General features: G+C 33.5%; 2 protein-coding genes across 2 annotated transcripts; both read right to left on the bottom strand.

Moving 5' to 3' along the window:
- Nucleotides 1–1,605: 1,605 nt before the first annotated feature.
- Nucleotides 1,606–2,871, bottom strand: LOC131180137 (protein FAR-RED IMPAIRED RESPONSE 1-like). The gene has a single exon (XM_058147753.1). It carries the CDS (start codon nucleotides 2,869–2,871, stop codon nucleotides 1,606–1,608), a length of 1,266 nt encoding a protein of 421 aa, XP_058003736.1.
- A 7,156-nt stretch (nucleotides 2,872–10,027) lies between these two features.
- Nucleotides 10,028–11,176, bottom strand: LOC110643758 (protein MIZU-KUSSEI 1). The gene has a single exon (XM_021796238.2). The coding sequence runs from the start codon at nucleotides 11,016–11,018 to the stop codon at nucleotides 10,206–10,208; it is 813 nt and encodes a 270-aa protein (XP_021651930.1). The 5' UTR covers nucleotides 11,019–11,176; the 3' UTR covers nucleotides 10,028–10,205.
- Nucleotides 11,177–17,512: the final 6,336 nt, after the last annotated feature.

Genomic DNA, 17,512 nt, shown 5'->3' with positions numbered 1-17,512 from the left:
ATAAATTGAGTTTAATTCACTCTAAAAGTCTCAAGGAGAACATATTTAGAATATGAATATCTGAAGATAAAATTTATAGACAAACACATTTATAAGTAATTCAATCTGATATCATATTTAAGAAAATAAATTAAATCTAATTATATCTTAAAAGTTAACTTAAGATGATAAAATTTTTTCAAAATCTTATATATAATATAAATATTTTATTTTAAATTAATGAGAAATAATATTTAATTATTATTATGTGTTATCATAAATAATAAACACTTAATTATTAAAATATTAATTGGAACTCACATAATATTAATTATGGTGGGTAGCTCAAGGAAAGCATGGGAACTCTCATCCTATTTACTCAAGTAGTTGTTAAATAGAAGAGAGATAATGAAAATTCAAATTATACTCTATCTCTTGACATCTCTTCCATTCAAAATTTTAATAAGGATAGTTATGTCATTTTATAAGCATTTGTGCTATTTGTGCCACAACATTTGTGCCATTTAGCACTGTCCGACCATGGCTATGATTATAATCCGAAATGTAATCTCAACTTAACAAGAAAAATGATCTTACACGAGTTATAATAAATTATATAATATGCTACGCCTTGCTTACATAAGAAGCTATGCACTAAAATTAGCTAACTAATTTTGATAAGTTATAAACGCAACTCGACTATTTCATAAGATAAGTTGTAATAAAATTTAAAAAATTGATATTACATTGATGATATTATTCTAATTTCTTAACCAGTTCCATTGTAATGCTTAGTAGTATAATGGGTTCCTTAATGCCTAATACTATGATGGCTTGGTATAGTTCCACTGACAATCGGATTAATTACAGCATCAGCAACATTTCCTTGTGTTTGGCTGCCTGGTGTTTGGCTATTATGCGGCCCAACCTTTACATGTAAAAGGACACAAGTTACATGAAATATCTAAAAAAAAATGAAATAAATAACATTAGTACTGATTTAAAAAAATATATATATACCGCCAAAGAATATTCGAGTTAATATTGTTTCTTGGTCGACCTCACGCCGCCCCTTCCATCGCTTTCTATTCCTACGAATTTGCTCGTTGAGTGATCTCCCATCGATCTGTGCCTGTTTATTCGTGGCCGTCCACGACTACGAGTCACATGTGGATTAAGAATAACTCTTTCATTTTCTTCGTTTTCATCAACATTGTTAGTGTCAATAGTAACCTATGCATTACTGGTAGGAGCAATCATTCCATCATTCCAGCTCAATAAATCCCGATTCAATTCAGCCAACCGTTGTTTCACAAATTTGATCTTATTGTCATCGTAAGCCAAATCGGATGCTTCTTGAAATAACCTCTCCATCTCCCTGTATTTCTCAAACTCCTCTGTCATATGTGGGTACCCTCCGTGAAAAAACTTTTTACTATGGACACGGTTAACATCTTTTCTCCATCGCCTAAGCAAATATCGTTCGTTAATGAACTTTATGTCTTTGAGTGACATCAACCTCATGATATGGCAGCACAATATTCCTTTTGATTCGAATTTCTTACAATTGCAGCTGAAATATTGGCCATTTTCCCTGTACTCTACATCATAAACAAACTCCCTACGTTAATTGTTGATTATGGATTTCTCCATAATTTTATGTCTCTCAATTCCTGGCTCATTATCTGCTTCACGCCTTCCCTCTTCAGTTGGCTGAATGACATGGCAATACCACATTCGTTTAATCTCCTCTTGAACGAGCTTGAATATTGAATTATTAAATGCCTTTTGAAACTGTTGTTCCCATTTAAAAACAGATATGCAATTTACAACTGTGTTTTTTGATTTGAAATCAGCATAGAACTCCTTTTCATTCTTGTCACACATAGCAATCTCATACTGCTCCACAAATTGCTTTAGTGTGCTCATTGAGTTAACATACCCATCAAAATAGGCATGCATGCTCTCACTCCTTTGAGTCGAAACCATTCCAGCCCAAAATGTGTGATTGAGATAAATTGGAACCCAATACTCCCTATCAACATATAGTTTGGAAAGCCATTCATTTCTTTCCAACCCATGCTTCACGACAAACTCATTCCAATTTCTCTCAAACATCTCGATGATTAAGCTATCATATATTATAGCTTTAAACTCAAGGCATGCACTGTCATAATCAACAACACCCTTAAACTTCTCAGGTACATTGCATAATATATTCCACAAGCAAAATCTATGTCTAGTATTAGGCATTACCTCCGTAATGGCTTTCCTCATGCTCGCATTGATCGTAAGAATAGAATTAGGATGAACATCTCCCATTGCTTCAAGCCACGTCATGAACAACCACTTAAAAGTGTTTACATCTTTATGTGAGATCAAGGCGCATCCTAATAAAATAGATTGCCCATGATGATTTACTCCAACAATGGTGGCAAATGACAACTTGTATTGATTAACAAGGTAAGCAGTGTCAAAACTGACAACATCATTGAATTCCTCATAAGCAGCTCGACTACGAGGATGAACCCATAGAACATTTGAAAGCCTGGAATCATCATCAAGATCAAATGAATAGAAAAACTCAGGATCGTTTCGTTGCATTCTCACAAACAACTTACGTATAGCCTCAGCATCACCATCACCAAGTCGTAGCCTCCTTTTTCGCTCAATGAACTTTTGATAATCCTTTGACAAATAACTTAAATTTTCTGGTTCACCTGCTTGAACTTCAAGCAACCTAATGCTTTTTGCGGGTCTTATGCCAGCTATATCGTTTGCCTCCAATCTCCTCTTCATATCCATATTCAGTGACCTGTGAGCAACCATCAATCTAGACATAGAAGGTTCCAATTCATGATTGTGACTTGAAATAACTTTTGAAATCGCCATTCCATTTTCTCTTAGGATTGCATTAATCTTTGCGGACAATTTATCCTTTTGATGATTTCGCACCAATTGCTTTCCTTCCTTTATCGCAACTAATTGTTTGATATTTGCGAGATCCACCCCGCATTAATCACGATCTTTTGAAAACACTAAAACCTTTCAATCTAGCATGTTCTTTATAGAAGTTGAACATAGTCTCGATACAAGGAAATAACATCCTGTTAGAGGACCTTCTTCAATAGCATTAGTGTTTGCTCGCTCTAATGCCTCCTTCGTTCATATCTTGATCACCAGCTGATTCATCTTCCTCCACATCTTCAGTGAACAAACTATCATCTTCACTAAAATCAAATATCTCATCAAACAATTGCCTACGATATGACCTTCCCTGACTTAACCCCGCCATAAAAAAATTGAAAAAACTGAGAGAATGAATCAACTTTAAAAGAAAAAACAAAGAATGAAAATATTTTAAGGAAGGCAAAAACAAAGAATGAAAATATTTTAAGGAAGGCAAAAACAAGGAATGCTCATCACTGCTGCATGTGTTAGCTCATATGTGCATGCATTAATGCAGTAGACACACTCATCGAATCATCAGTTCTTGAATGGTGTGCATGGCTGCAAGCAATAATAGCTTGTTGCATGCACGCTTTCCTTTGCATGAGCCATGAAATGAGCTATCTTACCAGCTCCAAGCTTTGAAGCCATTTTTAAATTGTTTCCTCTCTTTCTTTTAAGGGTATAATAGTAAAACTACATACATTAATACCATTTGAGCCAGCTCAAATTGAGCTATTTAGCAGCACTCATATAAAAATATACTAAATAAATCTTAACAAGTATATATTTACACCTATTAGAAAACAGTATATAATAAGCTTATGCACTCATATCTAAGGTCTTCGGTTTAATAAATTGCTGTGTGAAATGTTAAGCCGTATCAGACACATTGTTCAAAATCTCCCCTACAATATCCCCATGCTTCTGTTGTTTGCTATAATAATCCTCTACTCTAATTAATTAGTCCATCGAGGCAATTATGAACATGCCAATATATTTTTTTATTCATTTATTGCGTTAAAGTTACATAAGCACGCGTGTATATATATATATATATATATATATATATATATATATATATATATATATAAAACATTCATATAAAATATAAAAATAGATAGATTATCAGAATTAAAAACAATAATAATTTCTCATCATCTTCTTTAATGTGATAAAAGTAGCATTGTTGACCAACTTTCACCAACTGTACGTCGCAACGATCAGTGTAAAGTTCCTTGAGTCTATTACAAGTTAATCTCAACTATGCATGGATATGGAATTTTAAATAGAATTAAATTAAATTAAAAAAATTAATATGCAAATTATTTTTTTGTAAAAAATAAATCAAATCCAAGTAAACAATTAATTGAATCAAATCGAATTGAAATATATTAATTTGATTTCATCCATCGCTTCTTCAAAACTTCAATGACCGAAGAAGAACAAAAATTTTTTTCAAATATTTCTTTAGATTTCAATCAATTCATCATTGCTGATCTCCTCTACCCCGGGTCTTGAATCTGCAATACAATATAAGAAAAAACCGTGGGTTGGTGAATAACTTCTCCAATACTTGAGTCGATATGGGAACTAAAACTAAAACAATAGAATCAAGTTAAGAATGCGTACTTGATAGCCATTTATACAAATTTTGGGTTGTCTCCTGTCAGGATTAAGAGTTATTATCAAAGAAGAACTTGGAGTCTAGATTATATGTGAGTCCTATAGATACTCTAGGACTGATTACAACGAATATCTTGAGTTCTTTACCCTTTGGTGTCTGTTCTGAGTGATTCAGGATAAGTAGGGCGAGTGCTTGAGCTATGTATGGCAACTCGAATCTTGTCTCAGTATCTGAGTAACTGACTAATGGGTAGATGTCCATACACAGCTGAGAGTAAGTTGTATCAATTACATATCAAAATAACAATAGTTATCAATGTCATGCTCAAAATAACAATAATTAACTAATAAAATAAAAAAGATGAAAAATAAAATTACATGACGAGCAAACAACGTAGATGAGAAACGAATTGGCATTACACAAATCCAACATTACACAAACAAATCACAAACGATTCCCACATTACAAATTGGCATCACACAGATGAGAAAAGAGGGCAAACAACACGGGCACATAAGCAGATTGATGACGTCGTTGCATAAGTCTAGTAGCAACAATGATAAAAGCGACAACAAACAGCAAGGGGGAGGGTAGACAACAATTCAAGAGATGAGAAAGAGAGAGAGGGGCAAGGCACTGAGCTAGTGAAAGCCAACGAGGGAAAGGGAGGGGAGGGCACAAACTCAGACTAGAGATTCAGGAAGAAATCTTTGAAGGAGGGTAGGTGTGCGATGAAGGGAACTCAGGATTAGGGTGAGAATTCTTTGGGGTTTATAAATTTTAGGTTTTATTATTTAGAGAAAGAGCTTAGTTAATCTATGGATTTGGGATTTGGGCTAGAAGATTGGAAGTGTTTAAGTGTTTAAGTATGGAATGAACTTGGGCTCATGAACAATCAAAATGAAAGAAGCACATATTCGGATCGTTTTATTCTCGATTTTTAGTGAAAATAATTGAATTGAACAAAAAAAAAAAGTTTCTATAAAATACTAACCAAACCAAACCATTTAAATTGAAAAATCAAACAAAAAAATGAAGTTAAATCGATTTGATTTTTCAATTATAAACCAAAATTTGCTCACCCCTAATCATAAGCACAGATATAGATGACGAAGTACAAACCTCAAATCACAATATTATACAACAATAACAACAACAACTAAACCTTAATCCATAAAATAGTTTAGTTTGGCTTTATGGAGCCTTTTTCACCATTCAACTATATTTAAAATGAATTCGGCATCAATATTCAAAGATTGTAAATCATTTGATATTACTTCTCTCCACATCATTTTAGGTCTCCTCTTTTTCTTCCTCACTCCATCCACCACTAATTTATCACATTTCATATTGGAGCATTTGATTCTCTATGTTGGATATGACCAAACTATCTTAATCGACACTCTCTCATACTATCCCCAATGTGCGCTACATGCACTTTTTGGTGGATGTGGTCGTTTTTAATCTTATCCATTATCATAATACCAATTATCCATTTTAATATCCACATCTTTGCCACACTCATATTGTGAATATATTGTACCTAATTAGTTGCCCAACATTCACTCTCATACAACATAGCTAGCCTAACCACAATTCTATAGAACTTGCCTTCACAACTCTAACTTTTGATTAACTCCTTCACTAATTTCATTCATTAGAACAACATCATTTGCAAATAATATGCACAATGTGACATCATCTTGAATATGACTAGTTAACTCGTCTATAATTAAATCAAATAGGTGTGGACTCAAAGTCGGTCCTTGATGTAAACCCACTGTTATGGGGAATTCGTATGTATCCTCTCCCATGGATCTTACACTTGTAACTACCCCCTAGTACACACACATACACACACACACACACACACACACACATATTGACTTCTTTCTTCTCTAGCTCCCATCAGTGAACTTCCCTTGGTACTTTGTTATTATATGCCTTTTCTAGATCAATGAATACCATGTAGAGATTATTCTTTCTCCTTTTATAAATTTTCATCGATCTTTTTAATAGAAAGATAGGCTTTATTGTAGATTTATCAAGTATAAAGCCAAATTGGTTCTCTGATAGCTTCTTAGTGTCCCTACATTTATGTTTAATCACTATTTCCCATAGTTTCATTATGTGACTCATCAATTTAATGCCTCGATAGTTTGTATAACTTTGGATGTCTCCTTTATTCTTAAAGATAGGGACCAAAGTGCTTTTCTTCCTCTCGTTTGGCGCTTTTTCTTTAGTATGCAATTGAATAGCTTAGTTAGCCAAACTACTCCAACCTCCCTAAGGTACTTTCATACTTCTATATGGATACCATGTGGGCTATAAACTCTTCCTATCTTCATATTCTTCATGGCCTTTATAACTTCAAAAATCCTGATTCTATGATTGTAGTTAAGGTTCTTCTCTATCAAAGAAATATTAAGATATGCAAAGTCATCCTCATGACTTATATTAAACAACTGATCAAGGAGCATTTCTATCTCACTTTGATCTCCTTATCTTCAAACAAAAGTTGTTAATTATCATCTTTAATACATTTGACTTGATTTAGATCTCTACCTTCTTTTCCTTTAGCTATGCTAACTTGTACACCTCCTTCTCCCTTTATTGTATCCTTAAATTTTGGTATAAATTGGCTGGAAATTTACCATGAGCCTTACTAATTGCTTTCTTAGCTTTTCCTTTAGCCAAGCTAACTTGCAAACCTCTTTCTCCCTCTACTGTATCCTTAAATTTTGGTACAAATTGGTTAGAAATTTACCACAAGCCTCACTAATTACTTTCTTAGCTCATCTCCTTGCTAACTTGTGTTTCTCAAAAGGCTTCCTTATCTTTTGCCTTAAGTAACTTTCTATACTCTTCTTTTTTCATCTAAATGACATTTTGAACCTCTTCACTGCACCACCAAGACTCTTTTAGGTGTGGTCCTCTACCTTTAGATATGCATAATATATATGTTGTAACGTTCTTAATATAGCTCGCCGTTACCCTCCATATATACAGTATCAACAATATTGTCTAAATTCCATACACATTATATCAATATAGCTTCTCCTTAAAAGATATTTAGCTTGTATATTTTAGGTTTTATCATTGAGTTCTAGGTTGCATAAATCTCTTTTCCTTCTTCACTTTGATTTTTAATTTCATATATGAAATAACTAGCCTATGTTGAGTAGTTAGGGCCTCACTAGGGTTAGCTTTGCAATTCTTACATAGAGGTTTGTCCCTTCTTTTATTGAGAAAAAATGTCTATTCGGCTATAGTTAACTATACTCTTAAAGGTAATCAAGTATGATTCCCTTTTTTGAAAAAGTTCTTTGCCAAGACCAAATCATAGACCAAATGTAAAATTTAGAATGGGTTTTCTTTCCTCTTCCTTCAATATCCATACCATCCATGCACCCATTGAAAATTGTCGTTGCTACTACCCACGTATCCATTCAAATTTGTCCTAATAAAAAGCTTGTACTTATTGAGAATCCCTTGAACCAAAGCATCTATATCTTCTCGAAACTTGCTTTTAGCTTCCTCATCTAAATCTGCTTGAGGTATATAAGCACTAATAATGGTGATAGTTTCTTTTTCCCTACACTAATTTCAAGGAGATAATCATATCACTAATTCTCTTCACTTCCATCACTTTATCTTTAAGTCCTAATTCTACTATGATTCCTATCCCGTTTCGATTCTTCTCAACCTTAGTATACCATAACTTATAACCCGTATTACCAATCTCTCCCACATTTTTTCTCGTTCACTTAGTTTCTTAAAGACAAACTATGTCAACCTTCATCCTCTTCATAGTATCCATAAGCTCCATTGACTTTTTTGTTAATGATATTATATTTTAACTACTAAGGTTAATCGTACTCTTCTAGACTAGTTTCTGTACATGCACTCGTCCATCAAGATGTGGAAGGCCTTTCCTACTTTGCACCACATCCAAGTGTCGATATGGTGGGACTAACTTCTTTATCTACACCCATCCATGATGTGGAAGCCCTTACCTATACTCCAACACACTCAAGTAATGATATGTTGAAATTCTTTACTCTAGAATTACACCCATATGCCAATATAGTACGTGCCTAGGTGGGCATGTCCCACATTTATATTAGAAAGAATTCATATTCATGAGAATTGATTGAGTTTTACGTTAGTCATTAACATACAACTCTCCTCCTTCCCTCAGCCTGGGACTGACTATACTTTGTTAAGTTCATATATGTGGAGTTCAAATCACAATATTACAGAGCATGTGTGTAGCGCTTATATAGGATGAGGGGTCTAGGTAAAATTGCTATGGTTTTATGAAGATACTGAGTCCTATCCCTGAGCGTTGGAGATATGCATTCTACCTATTGACAAAAAAAAAAAAAAAAGGAAACCTAGGGTGAAAACAAAAGGCGATTCGAGTGTCCCAATGTAGCCCTGGTTGAGGTCCACAAGTGAGTCTGGCGTGCCCAAGAGTTGGTCGTTTGGGATTCCACATCGGATGTAGAGGGTATGTGCATAGTGCTTATATGGTATAAGGGGTCTTAGTAAAATTACCATGATTTTGTTAAGATGCCGAGTCCTATCCCTGAGTGTTGGGTGTGTGCATTCTACCTTTTGATTAAAAAAAAAAAAAAGATCACAATACTACAAATACCTCCAAATTTTTAATTTTTTAGTGTATTGGATTTTCATATTTATTTACGAAAAATTTATGAATTTATTTGTATTTTTGAATTTTTATTTTTTATATGTAATTTAAGTATGATTAGTAATTTTATTTATTTTTTGTGTATTAAATTATTTTACCAGTGTTCCATAATTTTTTTTAATTATTAAATCATTTTATTTATTTATTTTATTGGATTTTCAAAATTTTCAAAGTTAATTTTTATATAACATTTGAAATAAAAATTTGGATATCATCCCATACTATATTCATCTCTCCAATTCGATTAAAGGAAAATAATTCACACTGAAATTAGAGATATCTTCTTCATTACCTATCTCCAAAACATGAACTTTTATAAGTTTTTAAGGAGACAAAAGACTATCAATATTTAAATTTTATTGAATCTTACACATTATAAAATATACACTTGATGAATATTGCTGTCAATTTTGCTAATAAATTCAACCTCCATTTTTTTTAATTATAGTTTCTTCTTTTATCTACTCTATAAGACTTAATAAACAAAGTACAAGAATCAACAAAGGGTGGTTGTATATATAATGGATACTGTAACACTCTCTTTTAATTGTTTAAATAACATTCAAGCTCTAAATTATTATATTTAAAATAATTAACATAAATTATTTAATAGTTAGGGTAAAAAATTATACATAAACTCATTCACTTTATCCTTTTTATCCCACCGATTTTACAGATACATTGTGAATTTTATTAAAAAATATGATAAATTTTATTTAAAATTATGATATATTAAATTTTTTTATTGATTGGAAGTGTAAATATAATCAGATAAGTAATAATTTCCCATCAACATATAATAAAAGCACATATTAGGAAAAAAAAAAATTCATACATTTCACTAATTAATTAAACAAACATCTCCACTTTCCATTAATTGCCTAAAAAATATATACCAACAAGTTTTTTTTCCTTGTATTTTTTTTTTCTTCTTTTTCATGTTCTTAGAAGAAATATACCGAGTTCAGGCCCTCCACTTCCATCTGGGTTCATCATGTAAAACGCCACCGAGTCACGGCTACCTACAACTCGCTCAAACTTTGCTCTCATATACAGCAACTCGCCGTCTGACGCGCCGCTCTTCCGGCCATCTTGCACCATTGGAATGACCCCAGCTCCAACAGAAACGCTCTGCACGGTGGTTAGCACATGCCAATCAAGGTCTGTGCACGTGCGCGACGCTGCATATCCACACTTCCTCCCGTTACAGTACATAGTCCACATTGGCTCGTTAAACAGCTTCCCTGACCTGGTGCCTCTGCCTTGTGCCGGAACCTGAACCTTGTCGCACTCCAGGGCGATCCGAACCAGACCTGACGACATTTCCTTTACTAGCATGGACGTTGACATGGCTAGTTCAAGTAACAACACCGGTTCCAACCTGGGATCGTCCTGGACTGCAAAGCTGACATGTCCACGCCGGTGACCGAAAAGAGTACCGGTGACTTTCCGGCCTAGAGAAGGTGTGATGGAGAGATGAGTAGGTAGGGAAAGCCATTTACAGGTGGGTATAATTATACTTGGAAAAGCAATCATCTTGAATATAGAACGGAGAAGAGAAGAGAATATTGAATGGATTTTGTTGAGTCGTTGTATCGGAGAGGCTTTAGGAACGAGAAGCTTATCGGAGATGTCTTCCAGTTCAGCTATGGGAGGTGTTGATCTCATGTAGTTTGAAGGGATGATCCTTCTTGTACTCCTGCTACAGCTACTGTTTCTTTGAAGGGTGATGAGTTCTTGGCGTTTCATTCTTTAAAGAAAGAAAGAATTCAGGATCACCTGGAGATGGAGATGATTTCTTGTTTCTTGATGAAGAAAGAGAGGTAGAAAGAAAGAGAGGAGAAGATGGGGTTGAAGAGGGGCCCGACAAGGTGATGATGGTGTTTGATGGTGGCTAATATAAAGGGAGACTATGGAGGTTTGTGGTGATGATGAATTTCTTATACACTCTAATATGTTCCCTGCAAAACACACCATTATGGTCCCTCCTGCTTCCGCACCATTCTCAATGATATCCACCGTCCACTTAATCCAAAGGTCAACAATTGGTTTCCATCTGATTTTTATATCGTAATAGAGTTAGGATTATCTATCATTTGAACTTAAAAGACATACATATCTAAATTTTACATATTAATCTTAAACCAATTATAAAAATAATTCAAATCTTTTCATTAATTCTAAACATAATTGATCAAATTTTTAAAAATTATTAAAATTTTTATTAATTAAAATTTGAATTTCATTTTTTAACTTATATAATTTTATTACAATTATTATCTGTTTCGTGATATTTAATGATAGTAAAAAAAAAGTATGTGATCAAAATCTCCCAATTTAATTAAATTATTAAAAATTTTGATATAATAAAAATATCAAAATAAAATTTGTAAATAATTTATACAGTGGTAAGATTGAATTAACTAAAAACTGAAGTTAAAGAATTAGATGAAAAAAATTGAATAAAATTATAATAATTTTTTACAATCTTAAATTTTTTTAAAAAAATTTTTACGAATTGATCAATCGTGTCAAAATTAAACATGTGAATTAACTCATAAACATATAACAAGATTTAAATTATTTATATAATCAAGCCTTAATGTTATCTTTTATATTGTGTTTTGAAATATTTTAAAATACGTTCTATATGTTATGTAAAAGGGAGTGTATAAATATCGAGTGAATCTAATAATTTTTCTTGTGTTTTTGTTCACTTGAATATGGGTTTGCCCCTTTTTATTGATCTCCCCACTCCCTCCCTTCCTCCATTATGATGATGATGATGATTTGTTACATGGTTTCCTGTTTTGTAATAATTTTATGTGATTTAATGTTGACCGTTGGATTAGAATTAGGAAGGGCTAAGAAGCGGTTGAAACATCATGGGGACTTGTATATAATACAGTTGTAAATAAGCTGCCCTTATCAGGTTCTTAATTATGGACAATCCTACAGAGTTGAAAGAGTAGAAGCTTTGCCTTATTGCCAATTGCATCTCTTGGGATTTAAGATTCAGCATTTTTATGTAAAAATAAATAAATAAATATTCAATCTCAACGAATTTTGACTTAATCTCTGTTTAAAAATTATTGTTAGAAGTAATAATTTTAAATATTATTAAACAATATTTTTTTAAAAAGTAATTTAATTATTTTAGAGTCTTTATAATTTAAATATATTAAATATAAATTTAAATCAATTCTTAATATTCTCTAATTAATATATTTAAAGATTTTTTTTTAATTGCAATTTCAATTGTAACATATTTTAACATCTTCACTTTAGATAGTCCGTACAGTCTACTGTTCCGTTGACCAATGTCGGTCCGGGCAGGTAGAATGTTTGAAATTATAAATAGACTAGAGTGAGGAGTTATAATGAAACTAAATAATAATCATAAAAATCAAGGAAAAATTTTAGAAACCAAATACACTAAAGTTAAACGAGTCGAAACCCCATAGATGAGTAAGCCGAAGGGGAAGTGACGGTGAAGGCTTAGCAACCCTAGACCCAGGGGAAAAATTATAAAATAATTATTGAGACTCCAGAAAAGAGTTATGGAGGTTCTTATGACATTAGAATGCCAAGAAAATATTTAGAAAAATTTTTCAATCGTACAGACAATTTTGGCTCATTAAGTCAAACGGAGGGCATTTTGGTCATTTCGTCTTCAGAGATGATTTTTGGCCAACTTGTCCAATTAAATAAATAATTTCTATGACATAAAATATGAATAAATATTGTTAAAAATTTAATTGCAATTAAATAGACAAGAAAAGATGAGAAAATGAAAGAAAATGGACTTATGACATCATAATGATGTCATTAAGATTCTCCTAACCAACTCAATGTGGACATATGGCATAAACTTGTTTAAAAGAGACAAAATGGGCTGGAAAAATGAAAAAAAATCAGAACTCTTTCTTCTTCTTTCTTCTTTGCCGTGACCCTCCTCCATGGCCACCCATTTTCAAGCTTTTGAAAGCTTGATTTCACTAGCTTCTACCCCACTAAACCTTATACTCCCAACACAAAAAAGTGTTCTTACACCTTAGAGATTCTTTTGGGAGCAAAAAGAAAAGGAAAACAAGAACCCTAGTAAGTGGGAAACTTCACTCCATAGAGGTTTGTGACCTAACTTTGAATTTCACTTTAAATTCATGTTAAGGACTTTGAATGAGTGTAAATTACCAAGAAAAATTGTTGAATACCATTGGTATGCTAACCCTAGATTTTGGCAGCCTTGGTTGGGGTATGCTTTTGATGAATTCTATGGAGCTAACATGCTATTGTGGCTGCCCTTAATATGCATCTTGTAAGTGGATTGAAGAAATGCAATGATAATGCATGAATTGTAATGTGTGAGTTAGGGTTTGGGGTGAAAAATGAGACCTTGACCATGTGATAATGAAAGTAGGTTTTAATGGTCAATTAGTGACCATTTGGTTCTGTTTAAATAAAAAATGAAGTGAATTGTGTAGTAGGATTGGAGTTTGGTGTGGCTGCCCTTGGTGACCTGCAGGACTGGGCATGAGTCCAGCAGGTTTGGGCAGCAATAACTGGAATTGTAGAGGTTCAATTGGTACAAGGCCAATTGGATATGAAACGAGACACATAATGGCACAACTTTGGTGAAGAAACCATGCCTAGAAAACCAAACCAAGTTTACCAAAAGATTGCCCTAGTCCGGGTGACCTGCATTCTACCTGGGCAAAATGACCAAATGAACAGTATTTAGTCATTTGGCCATAACTTAGTGTAGAAAGGTCCAATTAGCCTGAAATTTTACCAGTAACAAGTTGAGATATAGACTAACAACTTTCGTGAAGAAACCTAACTCAAATTATGATCATAACATATTCAAAAAGTAACCTGAATTCACTGCTCCTAACACTATAGATTTGGTCATTCCAGAAATTCTGGAAAAATTTCAATCCGGCCAGTTGTGGTTTTTGAGCCATAACTTGAGTTACAAAACTCCAAATGGGGTGATTCAAAAAAGGAAATGCAACTAGACAAAATAAGGAACAACTTTCATGTTGATCATTTTGTCAAATTCCCACTACAAAAATGACTAATAGAATAGTAACCCCAAAGCTAGAAAAATGAAAGTTCTGTCCAATTAACATTAAGCTTAGAAATGATATTGGCAACCAATACCAACAATTTTAAAATACAAAATGTGGTATGTTGATGATATTTACACCAATGTACCTATTGTCAATGAAAAAGTCAACATTTTAGTTGACTAATGAAATGAATAGTAGCCATAAAATTTCAATTTCAAAGAATTAAATAAATTAAAAGTGTTAAATGCCCTAGTAGGTCTAATGTGATTGGTTTGAATAGGTTGGCATACCAATAGGGTTCTGTTAGCAGTACTGCATATGGCTTCATACCATTCTGTGTTTCATGGCTTTCCATGCCATTCTGTGACGTAATAGCCTTTGGATACGTTATTTGAGTTGTTACACTCGGGTTTTAACCCTGATAATTATTACAGCTTATTAGCTATTCTGTTGCACACCGAGAGACACAATGTGACCGATGGTGTAATGGTCCGAGGTACTTAGTACCCAGTGCCAGTTTACCCGTTTATCCAGTCAAGTCAACTAGTATGGGTTACTCGGGCAATGATAATAAATCTTATCAAATTTTAATCGAATAATACTGCAATAAATATCAAAAATTAAGTCTACCCAAAAATGAAATTATACATTCTGCATATTTATTTTATTTTATTTTATTTTATATTGTCACCACTAAGCAGAATTGCTTAGCGCATCGCTTTTGTTACGCGTAGGTATTGGAGACCTAGCTGGGGAGCCCAGCAGACATCAGACAGGGTGAACTTTCAGAGTTGCATCCGGAGTCCAGAGTCAACTTACATCTGCAGTGCATATGGTAGGACATTAGGACCTTGGGGTAGCACTTTGTATTTTGCATTTTGTATTAGTTTGGATTGTAACTATAAACTCTTGTAATTATGTAATAATGTAAATATATGAAATTTCATATTATTGAAATTTTTTGTATAATGTATGTTGATAAATGAAATGTTGAGAAATATTTATGAATGAGCTTCCAGTGATAATGTGAACAGAAAAGAAAAATTTCTGAAAATAATATTGAGATTTTGAGATTGAGTTGAGATATGTGTGTATAATGGAGTTTGGATTTGGAAATTATATTGGAAGTGTTTTTAAACAGGTTTATAAGAACTATTTTTCCATTTTACAGCCGGCACTCTACCGGATTTTCTATAAAAATTTTGAAAAAATTCAGATTTATCAAAAATTGTAAATAAATGAATTAAAAGGGATAAATTGTAATTAAAATATGAATTGGCGCTCCGGCATACTGAGTGGCATAACTTGCTCGGCTACACTGTAGACGGGTATTCAATGACTTCATATGGGCCAATGAACCTAGGGCTTAACTTACCCTTCCTTCCAAACCTCAGTACTTTCTTCCACAGTGAGACTTTGAGAAACACTTTATCGTCAACTGCATACTCTATCTCTTTTCTCTTTAGGTTGGCATAAGATTTCTGTCTATCTGAGGAAACTTGGGAAAGTGAAGAGACGATGAGGCAACAGTTTTCTCAACTGTTTGCATCAGGTAAATTTCGAGGACGAAATTTTTATTAGAGGGGAAGAGTTGTAATATCGTCACTTTAGCTAGTCCGTGCAGTCTACTGTTCTGGTTACCAATGTCGGTCCGGGTAGCTAAAATGTTTGAAATTATAAATAGACTAGAGTGAGGAGTTATAATGAAACTAACTAATGCTCATAAAAATCAAGGAAAAATTTTAGAAACCAAATACACTAAGGTTAAACGAGCCGAAACACCAGGGATGAGTAACCCGAAGGGGAAGTGACGATGAAGGCCGTTAGCAACCCTAGATCCGGGGAAAAAATTATAAAATAATTATTGAAACTTCAGAGAAGAGTTATTGAGGTTCTTATGACATTAGAATGCCAAGAAAATGTTTAGAAAAATTTTTCAATCGGTACAGACAATTTTGGCTCATTAAGCCAAACGGAGGGCATTTTGGTCATTTCATCTTCAGAGATGATTTATGGCCAACTTGTCCAGTTAAGTAAATAATTTCTATGACATAAAATATGAATAAATATTGTTAAAAATTTAATTGCAATTAAATAGACAAGAAAAGATGAGAAAATGAAAGAAAATGGACTTATGACATCATAATGATGTCATTAAGATTCTCCCAACCAACCCAATGTGGACACATGGCATAAACTTATTTAAAAGAGACAAAATGGGCTGGAAAAATGAAAAAAATCAGATCTCTTTCTTCTTCTTTCTTCTTTGCCGTGACCCTCCTCCATGGCCACCCATTTTCAAGCTTTTGAAAGCTTGATTTCACTAGCTTCTACCCCACTAAACCTTATACTCCCAACACAAAAAAGTGTTCTTACACCGTAGAGATTCTTTTGGGAGCAAAAAGAAAAGGAAAACAAGAACCCTAGTAAGTGGGAAACTTCACTCCATAGAGGTTTATGACCTAACTTTGAATTTCACTTTAAATTCATGTTAAGGACTTTGAATGAGTGTAAATTACCAAGAAAAATTGTTGAATACCATTGGTATGCTAACCCTAGATTTCGGAAGCCTTGGTTGGGGTATGCTTGTGATGAATTCTATGGAGCTAACGTGCTATTGTGGCTGCCCTTATTATGCATCTTGTAAGTGGATTGAAGAAATACAATGATAATGCATGAATTGTAATGTGTGAGTTAAGGTTTGGGGTGAAAAATGAGACCTTGACCATGTGATGATGAAAGTAGGTTTTAATGGTCAATTAGTGACCATTTGGTTCTGTTTAAATAAAAAATGAAGTGAATTGTGTAGTAGGATTGGAGTTTGGTTTAGCTGCCCTTGGTGACCTGCAGGACTGGGCATGAGTCCAGCAGGTTTGGGCAGCAATAACTGGAATTGTAGAGGTTCAATTGGTACAAGGCCAATTGGACATGAAACGAGACACATAATGGCACAACTTTGGTGAAGAAACCATGCCCAGAAAACCAAACCAAGTTGACCAAAAGATTGCCCTAATCTGGGTGACCTGCATTCTGCCTGGGCAAAATGACCAAATGAATAGTATTTAGTCATTTGGCCATAACTTAGTGTAGAAAAGTCTAATTGACCTGAAATTTTACTAGTAACAAGTTGCGATATAGACCAACAACTTTCATGAAGAAAGCTAACCCAAA

Source organism: Hevea brasiliensis, chromosome 5 (assembly GCF_030052815.1).
Source record: "Hevea brasiliensis isolate MT/VB/25A 57/8 chromosome 5, ASM3005281v1, whole genome shotgun sequence".
Classification (NCBI taxonomy): domain Eukaryota; kingdom Viridiplantae; phylum Streptophyta; class Magnoliopsida; order Malpighiales; family Euphorbiaceae; genus Hevea; species Hevea brasiliensis.
Note: the sequence above shows the minus strand (reverse complement) of the source record. Positions and strands in the feature narration are given on the sequence as shown.